General features: G+C 41.8%; 1 protein-coding gene across 3 annotated transcripts in view; it reads right to left on the bottom strand.

Annotated features, from left to right (window-relative positions):
• The window catches only part of LOC133617265 (protein AF-17-like), a 116913-nt gene that overhangs the window by 14054 nt on the left and 82859 nt on the right, over positions 1-20000 (bottom strand). For all 3 annotated transcript variants that reach the window (XR_012050908.1, XM_061977152.2, XM_061977153.2), the window contains exons 15-18: positions 17799-17996; positions 13942-14018; positions 13476-13840; positions 13276-13366 (exon numbers count right to left, since the gene is read on the bottom strand). Coding sequence is in view for 2 of the 3 variants with exons in the window: in XM_061977152.2 (XP_061833136.1) it covers positions 13276-13366; positions 13476-13840; positions 13942-14018; positions 17799-17996 (731 nt within the window). In the remaining variant the exon portion in view is untranslated. The remainder of the gene's footprint in view (positions 1-13275; positions 13367-13475; positions 13841-13941; positions 14019-17798; positions 17997-20000) is intronic.

Below are 20000 nucleotides of genomic sequence, written 5' to 3'. Positions count from 1 at the left end.
TGATGATGCATTGCTGTGTGGCACGCACAAAAGTGCTTTCATCAAATGCACTAGATGGCAGTATTGTCCTGTTTAAGAGTGTCACAACATTGTTGTTTACGGCAGATGAACTGCTTTACGGTAGACGAAAACGTGACTGCTGTTGTTGTGTGTTGTTACCGCGCTGGGAGGACGTTGATGAAACTGCCTAACAATAAACCCACATAAGAAACCAAGAACTCGCCCTCGATCATTCTACAGTTATGATGATTGGGCAGGCACGTTGTTTATATTGTGGGAAAGCGGACTCAGGTCTGCATGGAGCTGGAGGGGGCGTGGCCTCCAGCTCCGCCTGAATTTTGGGAGATTTTCGGGAGAAAATTTGTCCCGGGAGATTTTCGGGAGAGGCGCTGAATTTCGGGAGTCACCCGGAAAATCTGGGAGGGTTGGCAAGTATGGTTTTGTCTCTCTTAGAATTAAAAATGTCGAGCAAAGCGAGACCAGCTTGCTAGTAAATAAATACAATTTAAAAAAATAGAGGCAGCTCACTGGTAAGTGCTGCTATTTGAGCTATTTTTAGAACAGGCCAGCGGGCTACTCATCTGGTCATTACGGGCGACCTGGTGCCCGCGGGCACCGCGTTGGTGACCCCTGGTATAAATCATATATAAACATTTGTGTGAATAGGTGAATGTGGAAGTAGTGTCAAAGCGCTTTGAGTTCCTTAAAAAGGTAGAAAGGCGCTATACAAGTATAACCCATTTACCATTTAACGGTAAAAATGTAATGTACAGTATGTGTGTTTGGGTCCCTTTTTTTCCAGGAACACTAATACCAAAAGTCACAATGTCCGATAAAATTCTAAAGAATTTATGACAGACCACCTCAAAAAAACGGAATGGAATTTTACAGTTTCTTACTGAATGGGACACCCAAAATGTACATTAAAATAAATAAAGTGGGATTTACTATATTAACTATGAACAATAAAACACTGAATATTAACAACATATGAACATCGCTCCTCTTTTACTTCTCAGACAAGCTCCTCGATCTTTTACAATCAAGCAAAGTACAACATAAATGTAACAAACCACAAAATATGAATGCAAAGGGTAATAAACACCTACAATATGATATATTATCACTTTTATGCGGAAATTTGTTGTAAAAATTTGCTTCCGCATCTGTTCCTGACACTGACACTGCTGTGACGTAGATTACAGTAATAAGTCGTATATATATATATATATATATATATATATATATATAAAGGTTTATTTGAAATAGGGACAGATACAGAAACAAAGACATCTGAAACAGTTATCCAATGTATGCATCATAGTGTTTGTCCCCAACAACAACACAGATCCAACATCATTAAAATAGGAAAATAAAAAGAATAAGGCAAAGATGAGTCGATAATAATGATAATAGTAATAGTACAGACAAAGTGCAAACTAGATAAAAGCCAATAATAATAATAACACAGATAAAGTGCAGACTAGATAAAAAACAATTAGTAAAAACTAAACATGGGAACACGATTGTTTCTCAAATAGCCACAATTGTGTTTGTTTTTTGAAAGTGACAAGTGCAGGTATACTTTTCAAAGTGTCAGGTAGAGAGTTCCATAGTTGTGGTCCTTTTATTGAAAAGGCAGTCTGGGCATAAGATGTTCAACAACCAAAAGCGCAGATTTCAACCATTGAAATACTTTCTATAGTTCAAGACTTACGGTCATTTAAAAACAGCACAGCACATCATAATGGCGGCTACAGTTTTGATGTTAAAGGTCTAAAAATAATTATGTAGAACGTCCGGCGGGCCGGTTTGAAAATCTTAATGGGCCGCATTGGGCTCGCGGGCCGTATTTTGCCCAGGCCTACTTTAGTGAGATCCACTGATACAGATCACACGTATTAACCACACATGTTATAATGTATTTACGTAAGTGCTATTGACAGTGTCAAAATATCAACACAATATCTAAGCTGGTTACTTATTCTCTTTGATCACATACAATTGTTTGAGCAAAATAAAGACAATAGTGCAAAATAACTAAACAAAACAAAAACTACTATCTACTACTCTTTTAAATCCTTTGGTTTTTGCCCTTAAAGTCCTCAATAAATCAATTCCTTTATTGTCATTGTCATAATAACACTTAAGTCATACATGAACAACAAGATTTTGTTTGAGCTTTATACAGCGGCATAGAAACTGCATTGATGTGCAGGTTGACAATAGTTTACATTTTAGCATTGTCAGGAAGATCGCGATAAGAGGGACGTGGGGGTGGGCACAGTCAGATGTTTGATGGGTGTTACGTTGATGTTGCAGCAATGCAATGTCCAGAGCACAATTATTGAGGTGGTGAAGAGTGAGGTAATAAGATGGTCCGGGGCAGCAAACGGGCAGACTGTTCATTTAGCAGTCTCACAGCCTGGGGATACAGACTGTGAGACCTTCTGGTGGTCCTGGCGCGAATCGATCTATACCTCCTTCCAGAGGGTAGCAGGTGGAAGAGGCCATGTGCTGGGTAGTATCTGTCCTTCAGGATGTTGTGTACTCGCTTTAGGCAGCGAGTTGTGTACATGGCACTCATCTCTGGGAGTATCGTCCTTGTAATTTTCCCCGCCGCTTTAACCACTCGCTGGAGGGCATGTTGGTTCGCTTTAGTGCAGCTAGCAAATTCCCATTTGCCACTCCATTGTCAAGGGAATTATTGTCAACGAAAACAACAAGAAAATATTTTGTTATTCTAAAATTATCGATCTTATCTCTGTATCAGGGGTGCGCACACTTTTTCTGCAGGCGAGCTACTTTTCAATTGACCAAGTCGAAGAGCTCTACCTCATTCATATATATAATTTATATTTATTTATTTATGCTCCTCTCTGAGCTGCCACCCTCCTCTCTGAGCTGCCACCTTACCGTGGTAGAGGAGTTTGCGTGTCCCAATGATCCTAGGAGCTATGTTGTCCGGGGGCTTCCATGCCCCCTGGTAGGGTCTCCCAAGACAAACAGGTCCTAGGTGAGGGATCGGACAAAGAGCAGCTCGAAGACTTCTATGGAAATGCAAGAACCGAGACTCAGATTTCCCTCGCCGGGACGCGGGTCACCGGGGCCCCCCTCCGGAGCCAGGCCCGGAGTTGGGGCACGATGGCGAGCGCCTGGTGGCCGGGCCTGTCCCCATGGGGCCCGGCCGGGCACAGCCCGAAGAGGCAACGTGGGTCCCCCCTCCAATGGGCTCACCACCCATAGCAGGGGCCATAGAGGTCGGGTGCAATGTTAGCTGGGCGGCATCCGAAGGCAGGGCACGTGGCGGTCCGATCCTCGGCTACAGAAGCTAGCTCTTGGGACGTGGAACGTCACCTCGCTGGGGGGGAAGGAGCCTGAACTAGTGCGAGAGGTAGAGAAGTTCCGGTTGGATATAGTCGGACTCACCTCAACGCACAGCAAGGGCTCCGGAACCAGTTCTCTCGAGAGGGGCTGGACTCTCTTCCACTCTGGCGTTGCCAGCAGTGAGAGGCGACGGGCTGGGGTGGCAATTCTTGTTTCCCCCCGGCTCAGAGCCTGCACGTTGGAGTTCAGCCCGGTGGACGAGAGGGTAGCTTCCCTCCGCCTTCGGGTGGGGGGACGGGTCCTGACTGTTGTTTGCGCTTACGCGCCAAACAGCAGCTCAGAGTACCCACCCTTTTTGGATTCACTCGAGGGAGTACTTGAGGGTGCTCCCCCGGGTGATTCCCTCGTTCTACTGGGGGACTTCAACGCTCATATTGGCAACGACAGTGAAACCTGGAGAGGCATGATTGGGAAGAATGGCCGCCCGGATCTGAACCCGAGTGGTGTTTTGTTATTGGACTTTTGTGCCCGTCACGGATTGTCCATAACGAACACTATGTTCAAGCATAAGGGTGTCCATATGTGCACTTGGCACCAGGACACCCTAGGCCGCAGTTCTATGATCGACTTTGTAGTTGTGTCATCGGATTTGCGGCCTCATGTTTTGGACACTCGGGTGAAGAGAGGGGCGGAGCTTTCTACCGATCACCACTTGGTGGTGAGTTGGCTGCGATGGTGGGGGAGGATGCCGGACAGACCTGGCAGGCCCAAACGCATTGTGAGGGTTTGCTGGGAACGTCTGGCAGAGTCTCCTGTCAGAGAGAGTTTCAATTCCCACCTCCGGAAGAACTTTGAACATGTCACGAGGGAGGTGCTGGACATTGAGTCCGAGTGGACCATGTTCCGCACCTCTATTGTCGAGGCGGCTGATTGGAGCTGTGGCCGCAAGGTAGTTGGTGCCTGTCGTGGCGGTAATCCTAGAACCCGTTGGTGGACACCGGCGGTGAGGGATGCCGTCAAGCTGAAGAAGGAGTCCTATCGGGTTCTTTTGGCTCATGGGACTCCTGAGGCAGCGGACAGGTACCGACAGGCCAAGCGGTGTGCGGCTTCAGCGGTCGCGGAGGCAAAAACTCGGACATGGGAGGAGTTCGGGGAAGCCATGGAAAACGACTTCCGGACGGCTTCGAAGCGATTCTGGACCACCATCCGCCGCCTCAGGAAGGGGAAGCAGTGCACTACCAACACCGTGTATGGTACGGATGGTGTTCTGCTGACCTCGACTGCGGAAGTTGTGGATCGGTGGAGGGAATACTTCGAAGACCTCCTCAATCCCACCAACACGTCTTCCTATGAGGAAGCAGTGCCTGGGGAATCTGTGGTGGGCTCTCCTATTTCTGGGGCTGAGGTTACTGAGGTAGTTAAAAAGCTCCTCTGTGGCAAGGCCCCGGGGGTGGATGAGATCCGCCCGGAGTTCCTTAAGGCTCTGGATGCTGTGGGGCTGTCTTGGTTGACAAGACTCTGCAGCATCGCGTGGACATCGGGGGCAGTACCTTTGGATTGGCAGACCGGGGTGGTGGTTCCTCTCTTTAAAAAGGGGAACCGGAGGGTGTGTTCTAACTATCGTGGGATCACACTCCTCAGCCTTCCCGGTAAGGTCTATTCAGGTGTACTGGAGAGGAGGCTACGCCGGATAGTCGAACCTCGGATTCAGGAGGAACAGTGTGGTTTTCGTCCTGGTCGTGGAACTGTGGACCAGCTCTATACTCTCGGCAGGGTCCTTGAGGGTGCATGGGAGTTTGCCCAACCAGTCTACATGTGCTTTGTGGACTTGGAGAAGGCATTCGACCGTGTCCCTCGGGAAGTCCTGTGGGGAGTGCTCAGAGAATATGGGGTTTCGGACTGTCTGATTGTGGCGGTCCGCTCCCTGTATGATCAGTGTCAGAGCTTGGTTCGCATTGCCGGCAGTAAGTCGGACACGTTTCCGGTGAGGGTTGGACTCCGCCAAGGCTGCCCTTTGTCACCCATTCTGTTCATAACTTTTATGGACAGAATTTCTAGGCGCAGTCAAGGCGTTGAGGGGATTCGGTTTGGTGGCTGCAGGATTAGGTCTCTGCTTTTTGCAGATGATGTGGTCCTGATGGCTTCATCTAGCCAGGATCATCAGCTCTCACTGGATCGGTTCACAGCTGAGTGTGAAGCGACTGGGATGAGAATCAGCACCTCCAAGTCCGAGTCCATGGTTCTCGCCCGGAAAAGGGTGGAATGCCATCTCCGGGTTGGGGAGGAGATCTTGCCCCAAGTGGAGGAGTTCAAGTACCTCGGAGTCTTGTTCACGAGTGAGGGAAGAGTGGATCGTGAGATCGACAGGCGGATCGGTGCGGCGTCTTCAGTAATGCGGACGCTGTATCGATCCGTTGTGGTGAAGAAGGAGCTGAGCCGGAAGGCAAAGCTCTCAATTTACCGGTCGATCTACGTTCCCATCCTCACCTATGGTCATGAGCTTTGGGTTATGACCGAAAGGACAAGATCACGGGTACAAGCGGCCGAAATGAGTTTCCTCCGCCGGGTGGCGGGGCTCTCCCTTAGAGATAGGGTGAGAAGCTCTGTCATCCGGGGGGAGCTCAAAGTAAAGCCGCTGCTCCTCCACATCGAGAGGAGCCAGATGAGGTGGTTCGGGCATCTAGTCAGGATGCCACCCGAGCGCCTCCCTAGGGAGTTGTTTAGGGCACGTCCGACCGGTAGGAGGCCACGATGAAGACCCAGGACACGTTGGGAAGACTATGTCTCCCGGCTGGCCTGGGAACGCCTCGGGATCCCCCGGGAGGAGCTGGACGAAGTGGCTGGGGAGAGGGAAGTCTGGGCTTCCCTGCTTAGGCTGCTGCCCCCGCGACCCGACCTCGGATAAGCGGAAGAAGATGGATGGATGGATGGATTTATTTATGAAATATACGTTTTTGTTAACAAGTTAAATGTGTTTAATGATAATACAAGCATGTTTAACACATATAGACTCCTTTCTTTCATAAAGACAAGAATATAAGTTGGTGTATTACCGGATTCTGATGACTTGCATTGATTGGAATCAGACAGTAGTGCTGATAACTTCTACATTTTCAAATGGAGGAGAAAAAAGTCCTCCTTTCTATCAAATACCACTTTTTGGCATCTTATTTGTCCAGCTTCCATACTCGTTTTTATACACTTTACAAGAAATACATTGACGGCAAACTCCGTAGCTTGCTAGCTTGTGCACGCCAGCTTTCTGAGACTCTTATTTTGTTAGCGCAGGCAGGATGAAGCATGGCTTTTATCGCGAAGACAGGAACTGTGCAGTCGGTCTTTAGAGTTTTGACAGTCTGTTGAAATAAAAAGTGTTTCTCGCCTTCCTGTCGGTAATTTTTTTCTTAATAATGATCTCGCAGCAGCCAGCGTCATCTCACAAGACCCTCGGGTGCCGTGAATGTCGATCCAGTGACGAAAGTGACGTCTTGGTGAAGATTGATGATCGCTAATGGTGTAACGGTACGTGTATTTGTATTGAACCTGTCAGGTTTGTCACTGACAGTCTGGCTATGTCCTAGTTTTTCCTCTGCTTTTGTCTTTGTTCCCTGTCTTTAGATCCTGTCAGCACTCTTTTTTGGTTATTTCCTGATTGTCTCCCTGAGTGCTTTTTCCCCTCAGCTGTGGCTGATTGGCACCGGGTCACACCTGGTGTCAATCAGCCAGCTGCTATTTAGATCTGCTTTGTCCTCCACTCTGCGCTGGATTATTGTAGCTTCTACCTGTTGATTGTCGCTACTACCTGTCATTTATACTTGTCGTTGTAGCTGTGTCTACTTCTGTCATACTTGCCAACCCTTCCGGATTTTCCGGGAGACTCCCGAAATTCAGCGCCTCTCCCGAAAACCTCCCGGGACAAATTTTCTCCCGAAAATCTCCCGAAATTCAGGCGGACTCAGGTCCATGAGGACCTGAGTCCGCTAACCCACAATATAAACAGCATACCTGCCCAATCACGTTATAACTGTAGAATGATGGAGGGCGAGTTCTTGGTTTCTTATGTGGGTTTATTGTTAGGCAGTTTCATTAACGTCCTCCCAGCGCGGCAACAACACGCAACAACAGCAGTCACGTTTTTGTATACCGTAAAGCAGTTCGTCTGCCGTAAACAGCAATGTTGTGACACTCTTAAACAGGACAATACTGCCATCTAGTGCATTTGATGAAAGCACTTTTGTGCGTGCCACACATCAATGCATCATCAGAGAGGGTGTTCAGCATGGTTCGAAAAATAGTAACAGAGAATAGAACAAGGATGGACAATTCAACCCTTAACTCAACAATGAGTAGATGAGTGTTATGTGTGTGTATATGTGTAAATAAATGAACACTGAAATTCAAGTATTTATTTTATATATATATATACACATATATATATATATATATATATATATATACATACGTATATGAGTGTATATATTTATGTGTATATATACACGTATATATATATATATATATAGCTAGAATTCACTGAACGTCAAGTATTTCTTATATATATATATATATATATATATATATATATATATATATGAAATACTTGACTTGGTGAATTGTAGCTGTAAATATATTCCTCCCCTTTTAGCCACGCCCCCAACCACGCCCCCGTCCCACCCGACCACGCCCACCCCCCGAAATCGGAGGTCTCAAGGTTGGCAAGTATGACTTCTGTTCACTCTGCTCATGCCATAGTCTCGTTTCTTGCCACGTAAGTGTTTTTGGTTATAGTATTAAATTAAATCATGTTTTCCTGCTCAATGCCTGCCACCATCTCTGCATCTTGGGGTTCGTCACCTCCACACTCTGACAGAACCGTTTCGATACGGGGGGGTTTGGTTCGGAACGGAGGTGCACCGAACGAGTTTCTACACTGTAACGTAACATTATCAGGTAATGAGAAGGGACCTTTATTTTGAAGGCAAGTTGCTCCCTTCTCTAGTTTCCGGTAGTCTCCGCGCGACAGTCAGACGCTCACTCGTTTACACATGAGACGGATTTACTTGTTTCAGCGCTCCAAGTTTGTTGTTTCTTCCCACAAAGTGCCTTGGAAACATTGTCTGTAAGTCCTGTGTCTGTTTTATGAGTAACATGAAGACGTTGTGTGCGCTTGTAAATGTAGAAATAGTACCGTATTTTTCGGACTATAAGTCGCAGTTTTTTTTATAGTTTGACCGGGGGTGCGACTTATACTCAGGAGCGACTTATGTGTGAAATTATTAACACATTAGCGTAAAATATCAAATAATATTATTTGTCTCATTCACGTAAGAGACTAGACGTATAAGATTTCATGGGATTTAGCGATTAGGAGTGACTGATTGTTTGGTAAACGTATAGCATGTTCTATATGTTATAGTTATTTGAATGACTCTTACCATAATATGTCACGTTAACATACCAGGCACGTTCTCAGTTGGTTATTTATGCCTCATATAATGTACACTTATTCAGCCTGTTGTTCACTATTCTTTATTTATTTTAAATTGCCTTTCAAATGTCTATTCTTGGTGTTGGGTTTTATCAAATACATTTCCCCCAAAAATGCGACTTATATATGTTTTTTTCCTTCTTTATTATGCATTTTCGGCCGGTGCGACTTATACCCCGGAGCGACTTATACTCTGAAAAATACGGTACTGTGAGACGATAGCTTGTTCTCCTGTTTTAGCTTGTTGATACTTAGCATGTAGAGCCTCTGCTCACTCCTCTAAGGGAGGGTGCAATGTTTGTGTCTCTCCTCCTAAGTATATAATGTATATTATCCATTTTGTTTGCAACCATTCCATATGTAAATCTTATTTATGTGTGGCTTTGAGTGTTACATGGGCTATGTACGGCTATTTACATAACTTTGTGTGTGTATGTGTGAAAACATGTTATGCAGCAAACATTTATAGAAATGTAGTTACGTAGTAGTGTTTATTTGACATATATTTTGTGTCTCTTTATACAGTTTTACAAATAAATAAAGAAGAGAAGATAACAAAAACAAAAGGGAAACAAGGAAAAGAGAAAACAAAGAAAGAAATGACCAATTAGACAAGAAGGAAGGAAACGTACATTCTCTGTGAAAACCACTAAAGCTTCTTAAAGGGGAACATTATCACCAGACCTATGTAAGCGTCAATATATACCTTGATGTTGCAGAAAAAAGACCATATATTTTTTTAACCGATTTCCGAACTCTAAATGGGTGAATTTTGGCGAATTAAACGCCTTTCTATTATTCGTTCTCGGAGCGATGACGTCACAACGTGACGTCACATCGGGAAGCAATCTGCCATTTTCTCACTTTCGTCGGTGTGTTGTCGGAGGGTGTAACAACACGAACAGGGACGGATTCAAGTTGCACCAGTGGCCCAAAGATGCGAAAGTGGCAAGAAATTGGACGGAATTTGTTCAAAATACGAGGCTGTGGGGAAAGCCGACGAAATGGTCAGTCATTTGTTCCGCACACTTTACCGACGAAAGCTATGCTACGACAGAGATGGCAAGAATGTGTGGATATCCTGCGACACTCAAAGCAGATGCTGACATCAACTCCAAAACTGGACAGATCAGCTTTCAGGAAAAGAGAGCGGATGAGGGTATGTCGACAGAATATATTAATTGATGAAAACTTTATTCATTAGTCGCGGTTTTATGTAAATTATTATTCATAAACTGTGTTTACCAATAATTTAGCTTAAAAACATTTAAATGCAGACAGCCCTGAAATGGGCTGTCTGCACTCTCAAAGTGCATGTTGTTGCCAAATGTATTTCATATGCTGTAAACCTAGTTCATAGTTGTTAGTTTCCTTTAATGCCAAACATCCATCCATCCCATCCATTTTCTACCGCTTATTCCCTTTGGGGTCGCGGGGGGCGCTGGAGCCTATCTCAGCTACAATCGGGCGGAAGGCGGGGTACACCCTGGACAAGTCGCCACCTCATCGCAGGGCCAACACAGATAGACAGACAACATTCACACTCACATCCACACACTAGGGCCAATTTAGTGTTGCCAATCAACTTATCCCCAGGTGCATAAACACATACCAATCGTTGGTTAGAAGGCGATCGCCGAATTCGTCCTCGCTTTCTCCCGTGTCGCTGGCTGTCGTGTCGTTTTCGTCGGCTTCGCTTGCATACGGTTCAAACCGATATGGCTCAATAGCTTCAGTTTCTTCTTCAATTTCGTTTTCGCTACCTGCCTCCACACTACAACTATCCGTTTCAATACATGCGTAATCTGTTGAATCGCTTAAGCCGCTGAAATCCAAGTCTGAATCCGAGCTAATGTCGCTATATCTTGCTGTTCTATCCGCCATGTTTGTTTGTATTGGCATCACTGTGTGACGTCACAGGAAAATGGACGGGTGTATATAACGATGGTTAAAATCAGGCACTTTGAAGCTTTTTTTAGGGATATTGCGTGATGGGTAAAATTTTGAAAAAAACTTCGAAAAATAAAATAAGCCACTGGGAACTGATTTTTAATGGTTTTAACCCTTCTGAAATTGTGATAATGTTCCCCTTTAAAGATAAAAGGCCTGGACTCTTTCTTCCCTTTCCTTGGGATCTTCTGTCAACTTGTTTACGTCACGTACACAGACACGTAAGACGGAATACACACGGACAGATTAAGTAGCTACAGAGCTATTTTAAAGCAATGTTAAAAGGATAAAGCCATTGTTTACAAATAAATAACCAGAAAATGTATATTTTGTTGTTTTGTACCGAAAATGACAGAACCGTGACCTCTAAACCGAGGTACGTACCAAACCGACATTTTTGTGTACCGTTACACCCTTAATGATCGCTAATTTTTAGGTCTGTTTTTTTTAATGCCTGGCTGGCGATCGACTGACCATACTTGCCAACCTTGAGACCTCCGATTTCGGGAGGTGGGGGGTGGGGGCGTGGTCGGGGTGGGGCGGGGGCGTGGTCGGGGGCGTGGCTAAGAGGGGAGGAGTATATTTACAGCTAGAATTCACCAAGTCAAGTATTTCATATATATATATATATATATATATATATATATATATATATATATATCATACTTGCCAACCTTGAGACCTCCGATTTCGGGAGGTGGGGGGCGTGGTCGGGGTGGGGCGGGGGCGTGGTTGGGGGCGGGGCTAAGAGGGGAGGAGTATATTTACAGCTAGAATTCACCAAGTCAAGTATTTCATATATATATATATATATATATATATATATATATATATTGTAGCTGCTGACAGAAGCACATTGTATATATGTTATATAATTTCATAGTTGGTTAGAGTAAATAAATACAATGTATAAATATAAGTTAATATTTACATTTAATGTGATTAAAAATGTATTTTCTTTGGTAATTTCATGCAAGTATAAGTTAACTTTATTTTTGTTACAAAACTCATGCAAATTGGAGAGGAACATATTTTTTGTTCCGGTTTGGTCACATTGTTGGGGGGACAATTAATATGTGACGGAAAAAAGGGAAGCAGCATGAGACAGCAAATGGAAGAGGTTAATGGAGTCTCGGCTTGAAAAGAAACTTTATTCCCTCAGAGTTTGTGAGGCCAATGAGGTATGATTCTTTTTGATATGTATGTAAAATCAATGTGTTTTATGTTATTGGATGTCAGACTAATTGTAAGTTCTGTTTCTCTTATTTATTAGTTCTGACGGCATTATTTTGGCATTGTGTTGGCATCGTTGTGACGAGGAGAAGGCGTGGCTGAAAATAAATGTCTGTTTGAGAAAAACTAACAACTTGAGCCTTGATTAAGACCTCGGAGGGAGTAACATATATATATATATATATATATATATATATATATATATATATATATATATATATATATATAAGAAATACTTTCTGTGAATTCTAGCTATATATATATATGTATTTATTTTATTATAAATATATATATATATATATATATATATATATATATGTATATATATAAATAAAAGAAATACTTGAATTTCAGTGTTGATTTATTTACACATATACACACACATAACACTCATCTACTCATTGTTGAGTTAAGGGTTGAATTGTCCATCCTTGTTCTATTCTCTGTCACTATTTTTCTAACCATGCTGAACACCCTTTCGCAGGTACCCAGAAAGGTTTCGAGTACATCCAAAAAAAATGAATCTCTGAAGACAGTATAAAAATCTGTGTTAAAGGTGTACAAATACTGTTTGTTTAATAAGCATGTTATTTTTTACAAATGAGGGTTAAGAGTTCAGTACTAAAAAAAAAAAGAAAAGAATGTGGCTTAAGTACAGTTTTTTAATTGAGCTGCTGCATTTTTTGGTTGGGTTGTTTATTTATTTTGAGTAACTTCTATACATTTCTAAAAGGGGAGGAATGTAATAGTGATCTATGTTTGTCTGTTGCCATCTCCTGGTGAATGTTGGCTATAGCGTACTGGGGTTACTTTTTGGTTGGCCAAGGATTTACGTGGTGTTGCGCACCTGACGTCACTCAGGTCCGCATGGAGCTGGAGGGGGCGTGGCTTCCAGCTCCGCCTGAATTTCGGGAGATTTTCGGGAGAAAATTTGTCCCGGGAGGTTTTCGGGAGAGGCGCTGAATTTCGGGAGTCTCCCGGAAAATCCGGGAGGGTTGGCAAGTATGCGACTGACACACCCTCCGCAATCGACCGGTAGCTCGCGATCGACACCCCTGCACTGTATAATCAACCATAATACATCAAGGTAATCCTACTTTGCGGAAATTCTGGTTTACTGGCTTCCACATGTGTATACTGTGGTTTACAGCAAACCAACAAAGCGTAATAAAAGTGTGTTTACCACAATCAGGCATGGGCCCAACGAGGGATGACTATAACTTGGCCGTACATTAATGATATAACGCAAGGGGAAACACTAACGAGTAGCGTGACATTACCGGAGTGAAGTTCTGTGACGTCAGGAAGTGTTGGAGCTGTTGCTGCTGCTCCACAAGTAGCTGCTTTTGCTGCTCGGACAGGAGAGAAGATCTGGAAGACAAACATGCACGGACATAAGAAACAAAACAGCCTGTGTCAACGTGTCAGTTTAAAAATAAATTTTTGGTTGAGGTAATACAAATTAGTAAAAAATACGTACGGGCTCGCACTCTTGGGAAGCTGAAAGCGCTGTGCCGCGGACTGGGGGTGGAGTGGAGGCGGCTGGGGTCGTAGAGCAGGGAGTGTGCACTGCGAGGCGCTTTGGACAGCAGACTGGATCACCCCGTTTAAAAGGCTGAGCGCGCCGGTCATGCTCAGTTGAGGGCTTCCTACGAGAGACGCCAACAGCCCGCCCGCCAAAGGCTGAGTGGAGCTGCCAGCCTGGCTGATTGTCCCTAAACCGTCGCTCGAAGCTCGTCCGTTCAGCACGGGCTGACTTAAGGAGGCGGGGCTTTGTTGCGGAGGAGGGGTACTCTGGAAGGAAAGGGAGGAGCTACTGCGGGACGGACTACCAGAGTGCAGGTCCTGAGGAGACACAAATATACACTTGAGTTCGTACGTTCGGCATCTGTCGCGCTCCTCGCTAAAACCGAACCCTGTTCACCAAATAGACGACAAGTTCTCACCTCAGAGGAGGTAACGAAGGAAGTGTCGTTAAGGAAACAGGTCTTGGACAGGGCACTGTTACTGGTGATAAGGGGGTCTGAGAAAAGAGAGCGGAAATACAGCAAACTTCAAGGCTCTGAGACCATTCCACAGTATTGAAAAAAGAATGGTCATGCAAACGTGTTAAGAAGTGCACCATGCAGAAGTAGGCCGGTGAAGAGCAGCAGGGGAACGAACATTAGTTTGTTTGTGAAAGGGTTGTCAAAAGTGTTATTGCGTTGATACCAAGTCAAACCAACACACAAAAAATACATTAATACTTGCTTTTTCCAGTGTTGTCAGTACAGAATACTGTACTGTGCACTTTTTCCTTCGCAAGCCGTGTCAATTCTCGGCAGCGCCAAAGAAAAACGCCTACTGTCTTAAAGACTGATCCAGTGTTTCCATATACCGTATTTTCTGGACTATAAGGCGCACTTAAAATCCTTTTTTTTCTCCTCAAAAATCGACAGTGCACCTTATAACCCGGTGCGCCTAATGTACGGAACAATTCTGGTTTTGCTTACCGACCTCGAAGCAATTTTATTTGGTACATGGTGTAATGATAAGTGTGACCAGTAGATGGCAGTCAAACATAAGAGATACTTTTATACTGCACTATGATGGCAATATGACTCAAGTAAACAACACCAACATTTTATATGTTCCATTGAAAACATAGAACATTAAACATGGCGCTCAAAGATCTATCAAAATGTTTTAGTATGACTTTGGTAAGCTATGAAGTCGCACCGGTTGACTGAACCAGTGTTTCCATATACTGTATTTTCTGGACTATAAGGCGCACTTAAAATCCTTTTTTTTTCTCCTCAAAACTCGACAGTGCGCCTTATAACCCGGTCCGCCTAATGTACGGAACAATTCTGGTTTTGCTTACCAACCTCGAAGCAATTTTATTTGGCACATGGTGTAATGATAAGTGTGACCAGTAAATGGCAGTCAAACATAAGAGATACGTGTAGACTGCAATATGATGGCAAGATGACTCAAGTAAACAACACCAACATTTTATATGTTCCACTGAAAACATAGAACATTAAACATGGCGCTCAAAGATCTATCAAAATGTTTTAGTATGACTTTGGCAAGCTATGAAGTCGCACCGGTTGACTGAACCAGTGTTTCCATATACTGTATTTTCTGGACTATAAGGCGCACTTAAAATCCTTTTTTTTCTCCTCAAAACTCGACAGTGCGCCTTATAACCCGGTCCGCCTAATGTACGGAACAATTCTGGTTTTGCTTACCGACCTCGAAGCAATTTTATTTGGCACATGGTGTAATGATAAGTGTGACCAGTAAATGGCAGTCAAACATAAGAGATACGTGTAGACTGCACTATGATGGCAATATGACTCAAGTAAACAACACCAACATTTTATATGTTCTATTGAAAGCATAGAACATTAAACATGGCGCTCAAAGATCTATCAAAATATTTTAGTATGTTATGTTATGTTATTTTCATTTATTATGCGCCCCCCAACCGACTGCTACATCAGCCCGAGTAGAGAAACAAAAAAACAGAAACAGAGACTGAGACACACAAAGGAATCTAAACTAAACATTTAAGACTCACAATGAACACATAAATCAAAAGTCATCTGGTGAGGTGAGTTTTAAGCTGTGCTCTAAAAAGAGTCCACAGTGGTGGCGGACTTGATAATCAGAGGGAGCTTATTCTCGGTGCCATCATTGAGAAAGCACGGTCTCCCTTTGTCACTAAGTTTGACATAGTATGACTTTGGTAAGCTACGAAGCCGCACCGGTTGATGTGCTTATTATTATGGTGTGTGTATAAAGTAAGACATATTATCTGGCGTTTTGTTTCGCAATATCATGAAAAAGCAACTTTTCTTACCTTCTGGTACCTGCTGATCTGTATTTGGGATCTGCATAAGTACTGAAAAATTCCGCCTTTGTATTCGATAAGCTTCTTTTTTTTCCTCTATCTTCTTGTTATGGGACATTTATCCTCCACTGTTGCCATTTCTAATATAAAGTAGTGTAAAGTTCTTACTTATGTCTATCAGTAAACTCGCCATAAAATCGCTAAAACATACCGGTGTAGTGAGTTTACATTATTTACCCAAGGAACTTTAGTTATCAGAGACTTCCGGTCGGACAATTTTTCACGGGACACATGCTCTGTTATAGATTTAAGTAAAGTCTGAACGTCATTAAAACAGTTAGCTCCATCTTTTGACACTTCTTCCACTCCCGTCTTTGCACGCTACACCGCTACAACAAAGATGACGGGGAGAAGACGCTGTAAAATATAATCTATGCAACATTTTGACCAAAGAACTACCATTACATGTTATGTAGACCACAAGGAAGTGTTTTCAATTTAGAAAAAAATTATACTAATATGACTCCTTTAATGCGCCCTATAATCCGGTGCGTCTTATATATGAAAAAAGATCGAAAATAGACCATTCATCGGCAGTGCGCCTTATAATCCACAGGAGCATTTTTACCACTGTGTTACATGGCCCTTCCTTTTAACAACACTCAGTAAACATTTGGGAACTGACGAGACCAATTTTTTAACTTTTCAGATGGAATTCTTTCCCATTCTTGCTTGATGTACAGCTTAAGTTGTTCAACAGTCCGGGTACAAAACCTGTATGTACCTTTTAGCATTAATGGTGTCTTCACAGATGTGTAAGTTACCCATGCCTTGGGCACTAATACACCCCCATACCATCACAGATGCTGGCTTTTGAACTTTGCGCCTATAACAATCCGGATGGACGTACACAGTTTCCAAAAACTATTTGAAATGTGGACTCGTCAGACCACAGAACACTATTCCACTTTGCATCAGTCCATCTTAGATGAGCTCGTGCCCAGGGGTGTTGGGTGTTGTTGATAAATGGCTTTGGCTCTGCATAGTAGAGCTTTAACTTGCACTTACAGATGTAGCAATGAACTGTAGTTACTGACAGTGGTTTTCTGAAGTGTTCCTGAGCCCTTGTGGTGATATCTTTTACACACTGATGTCGCTTTTTGATGCAGCACCGCCTGAGGGATCCAAGGTCCGTAATATCATCACTTACGTGCAGTGATTTCTCCAGATTCTCTGAACCTTTTGATGATATTACGGACCGTAGATGGTGAAATCCCTAAATTCCTTGCAATAGCTCTAGTTCTTAAACTGTTTGACAATTTGCTCACGCATTTGTTCACAAAGTAGTGACTCTCGCCCCATCCTTGTTTGTGAATGACTGAGCATTTCATGGAAGCTGCTTTTATACCCAATCATGGCACCCACCTGTTCCCAATTAGCCTGTTCACCTGTGAGATGTTCCAAATAAGTGTTTGATGAGCATTCCTCAGCTTTCTCAGTCTTTTTTTCCACTTGTGCCAGCTTTGTTGAAACATGTTGCAGGCATCAAATTCCAAATGAGCTAATATTTGCCAAAAATAATGTTTTCCAGTTCAAACGTTAAGTATCTTGTCTTTGCAGTCGATTTAATTGAATATAGGTTTAAAAGGATTTGCAAATCATTGTATTTTGTTTTTATTTACGATTTACGCAACGTGCCAACTTCACTGGTTTTGGGGTTTGTAATTGATAATTCTATGCCAAAAACTCATTTTCAGTCCTGTCACTCAATTTAACAACCTTACAAAAATGAAATAAAGTTACCTGAGATGGTTCAATACACATTTTCAGTAGTTCAATATGTTCATCACCAGATTTAAAGATGAAAAAGACAGAACTTTAAGTTTAAGTTTACAACAAGCAAATGGCACATATTTGTGGACTAGTTCATGTCATAATAAAGGTAGTACAAATGAAGAATCTGACCTGGACTGGAGGACAGGAAGTTGACCTGGGAAGCGGCGTGCAAAGAGGCTTGGACAGAAAGACCATGAGGGAAAGGTACGGCCAACTCTGTGTTGAGCAGCTGCATCCGCTCTCTCTTGGCTGTCAGGCTGAGAATCTGGTCTTGGAGGCGCTGGTTCTCTTGTTGCAGTGAATGAAGCGACTGCAGCATCTCGACGACTTGTGGAGAGAAGAGACCCACACTTTTCATATCACTTAGTTATAAGTTACAACTTTGCTGCCACTGGTTGGAAAAAAAGATGAAGCATCCACCTCTGGAGGCTAGCTAGTAGGGATAGGAACTGATACATTGTTTATGATTCCGATTGCATTTTCAATTCAGTTCACTTCTTTATTGATTCTCTTATTGATTTAGATAAAAGGATAGCAAACAAGTTTAGTTTAGAAAAAACAGGAGTATACCAACACAAGAGTGAGGCCTTAAGAGACCCGCAGCCTCGATGGGGTGCCCAAAAAAAATATTTAGAAAATACCTCTAATTTGTATGTGATTGGTGTGGTGGTTGTCCGTCTGTCTGTGTTGGATGGATGAATGCATATTAAATAAATATTCTACTGTAGTAATAAACAAAATACAACATAAATACATGTATGTATATATGTATGTATATACATGTGTATGTATGTATATAAATAAATAAATAAATAAATAAATATGTATATATGTATGTATATGTGTATATATGTATATATATGTGTATATATGTATATATATGTGTATATATGTATATATGAATATCGATATATGTGTATATATATATATATATATATATATATATATGTATATATGAATATGTAATGTATATATGAATATGTATATGTGCATATGTATATATATGTGTATATATATAAATACATGTATGTATATGTTTGTATATATATGTATGTATGTATATGTGTATATATATACTATATGTATATATATGTGTATATACAAATATATTTGAGTATCTAATAATAGAAAAGTGTGATATAAAATCTAATCCATTATTATTATTATATGTATATGTATATATGTGTATATGTATATATGTATGTATATATATATATGTATATATGTATGTATATATATGTACATGTATGTATATGTGTGTATATATGTGTGTATATATATATGTATGTATGTATGTATGTATATATGTACAGTATATGTATATATGTGTATGTATATATATGTGTATATATATGTGTGTATGTATATGTATGTTTGTGTATATATGTATGTGTATGTGTATATGTATATATATGTATATGTATGGATATATGCATGTGTGTGGATGTATACATATATATATATATATATATATACATCTTCTTTTTTTTATCTTTTTTACTATTTATATTACTATATTATTGTGTATGCACCTTAGGGGATCTGCCCCAATTTCGTTGTTATTTGAACCTGTTCACTGTAATAATGACAATAAAACTCTATTCTATTCTATAAATTATTCTGTGACGAATGACAATTACACAAACATTTCAGTAACATGTCTAACATTTTTTAATTAGAAATGAAAAGCATTCTTTTTTTCTTTTCTTTTTTAAATGTACTGTATTTTTTGGACTGTAAGCTGCTACTTTTTTCCTATGTTTTTTGATTGATTGATTGAAACTTTTATTAGTAGATTGCACAGTTTGGTACATATTCCGTACAATTGACCACTAAATGGTAACACCCGAATACGTTTTTCAACTTGTTTAAGTCTGGGTCCACGTAAATCAGTTCATAAAATGGTGCAGCTAATTTATGGATTTTTCTTCGCTAATGGCCATATTGTTTTATATTCAACAAAAAAATTTTGTAGCACACTGACAAGACACTGAAAAGGTATGTTACGGTTTGTGCTATGGCACCATCAGTTGGACAAGTTTGCTCACTGCAGGTGCTGCGATTTGAAAATGTAATATACTTTCTGTTTCGTGCCTTGAACCGGAAGTATATTACGTTTTGTTGGTCAATAGCATTTCTACTTAAACGGATTCTTCACTCCAAGCAACGTATGTAAGTTTTACAATATAACTAATACAATTCATACTTACTAAACCGTCCCATGTGTGATGTCTGTAGGAGTGTTTTCAAGCATATTTGTACGTGCTATTGTAAGGTAATCAAGGTAACGTTATTAGCATTAGCGAATATGCTTATATGTTTACAAGTGTC

The sequence above is a fragment of the Nerophis lumbriciformis genome, linkage group LG16, assembly GCF_033978685.3.
Source record: "Nerophis lumbriciformis linkage group LG16, RoL_Nlum_v2.1, whole genome shotgun sequence".
NCBI lineage: Eukaryota > Metazoa > Chordata > Actinopteri > Syngnathiformes > Syngnathidae > Nerophis > Nerophis lumbriciformis.
The sequence above is the reverse complement of the archived record's forward strand: the minus strand, read 5'-3'. Positions and strand labels throughout refer to the sequence as shown.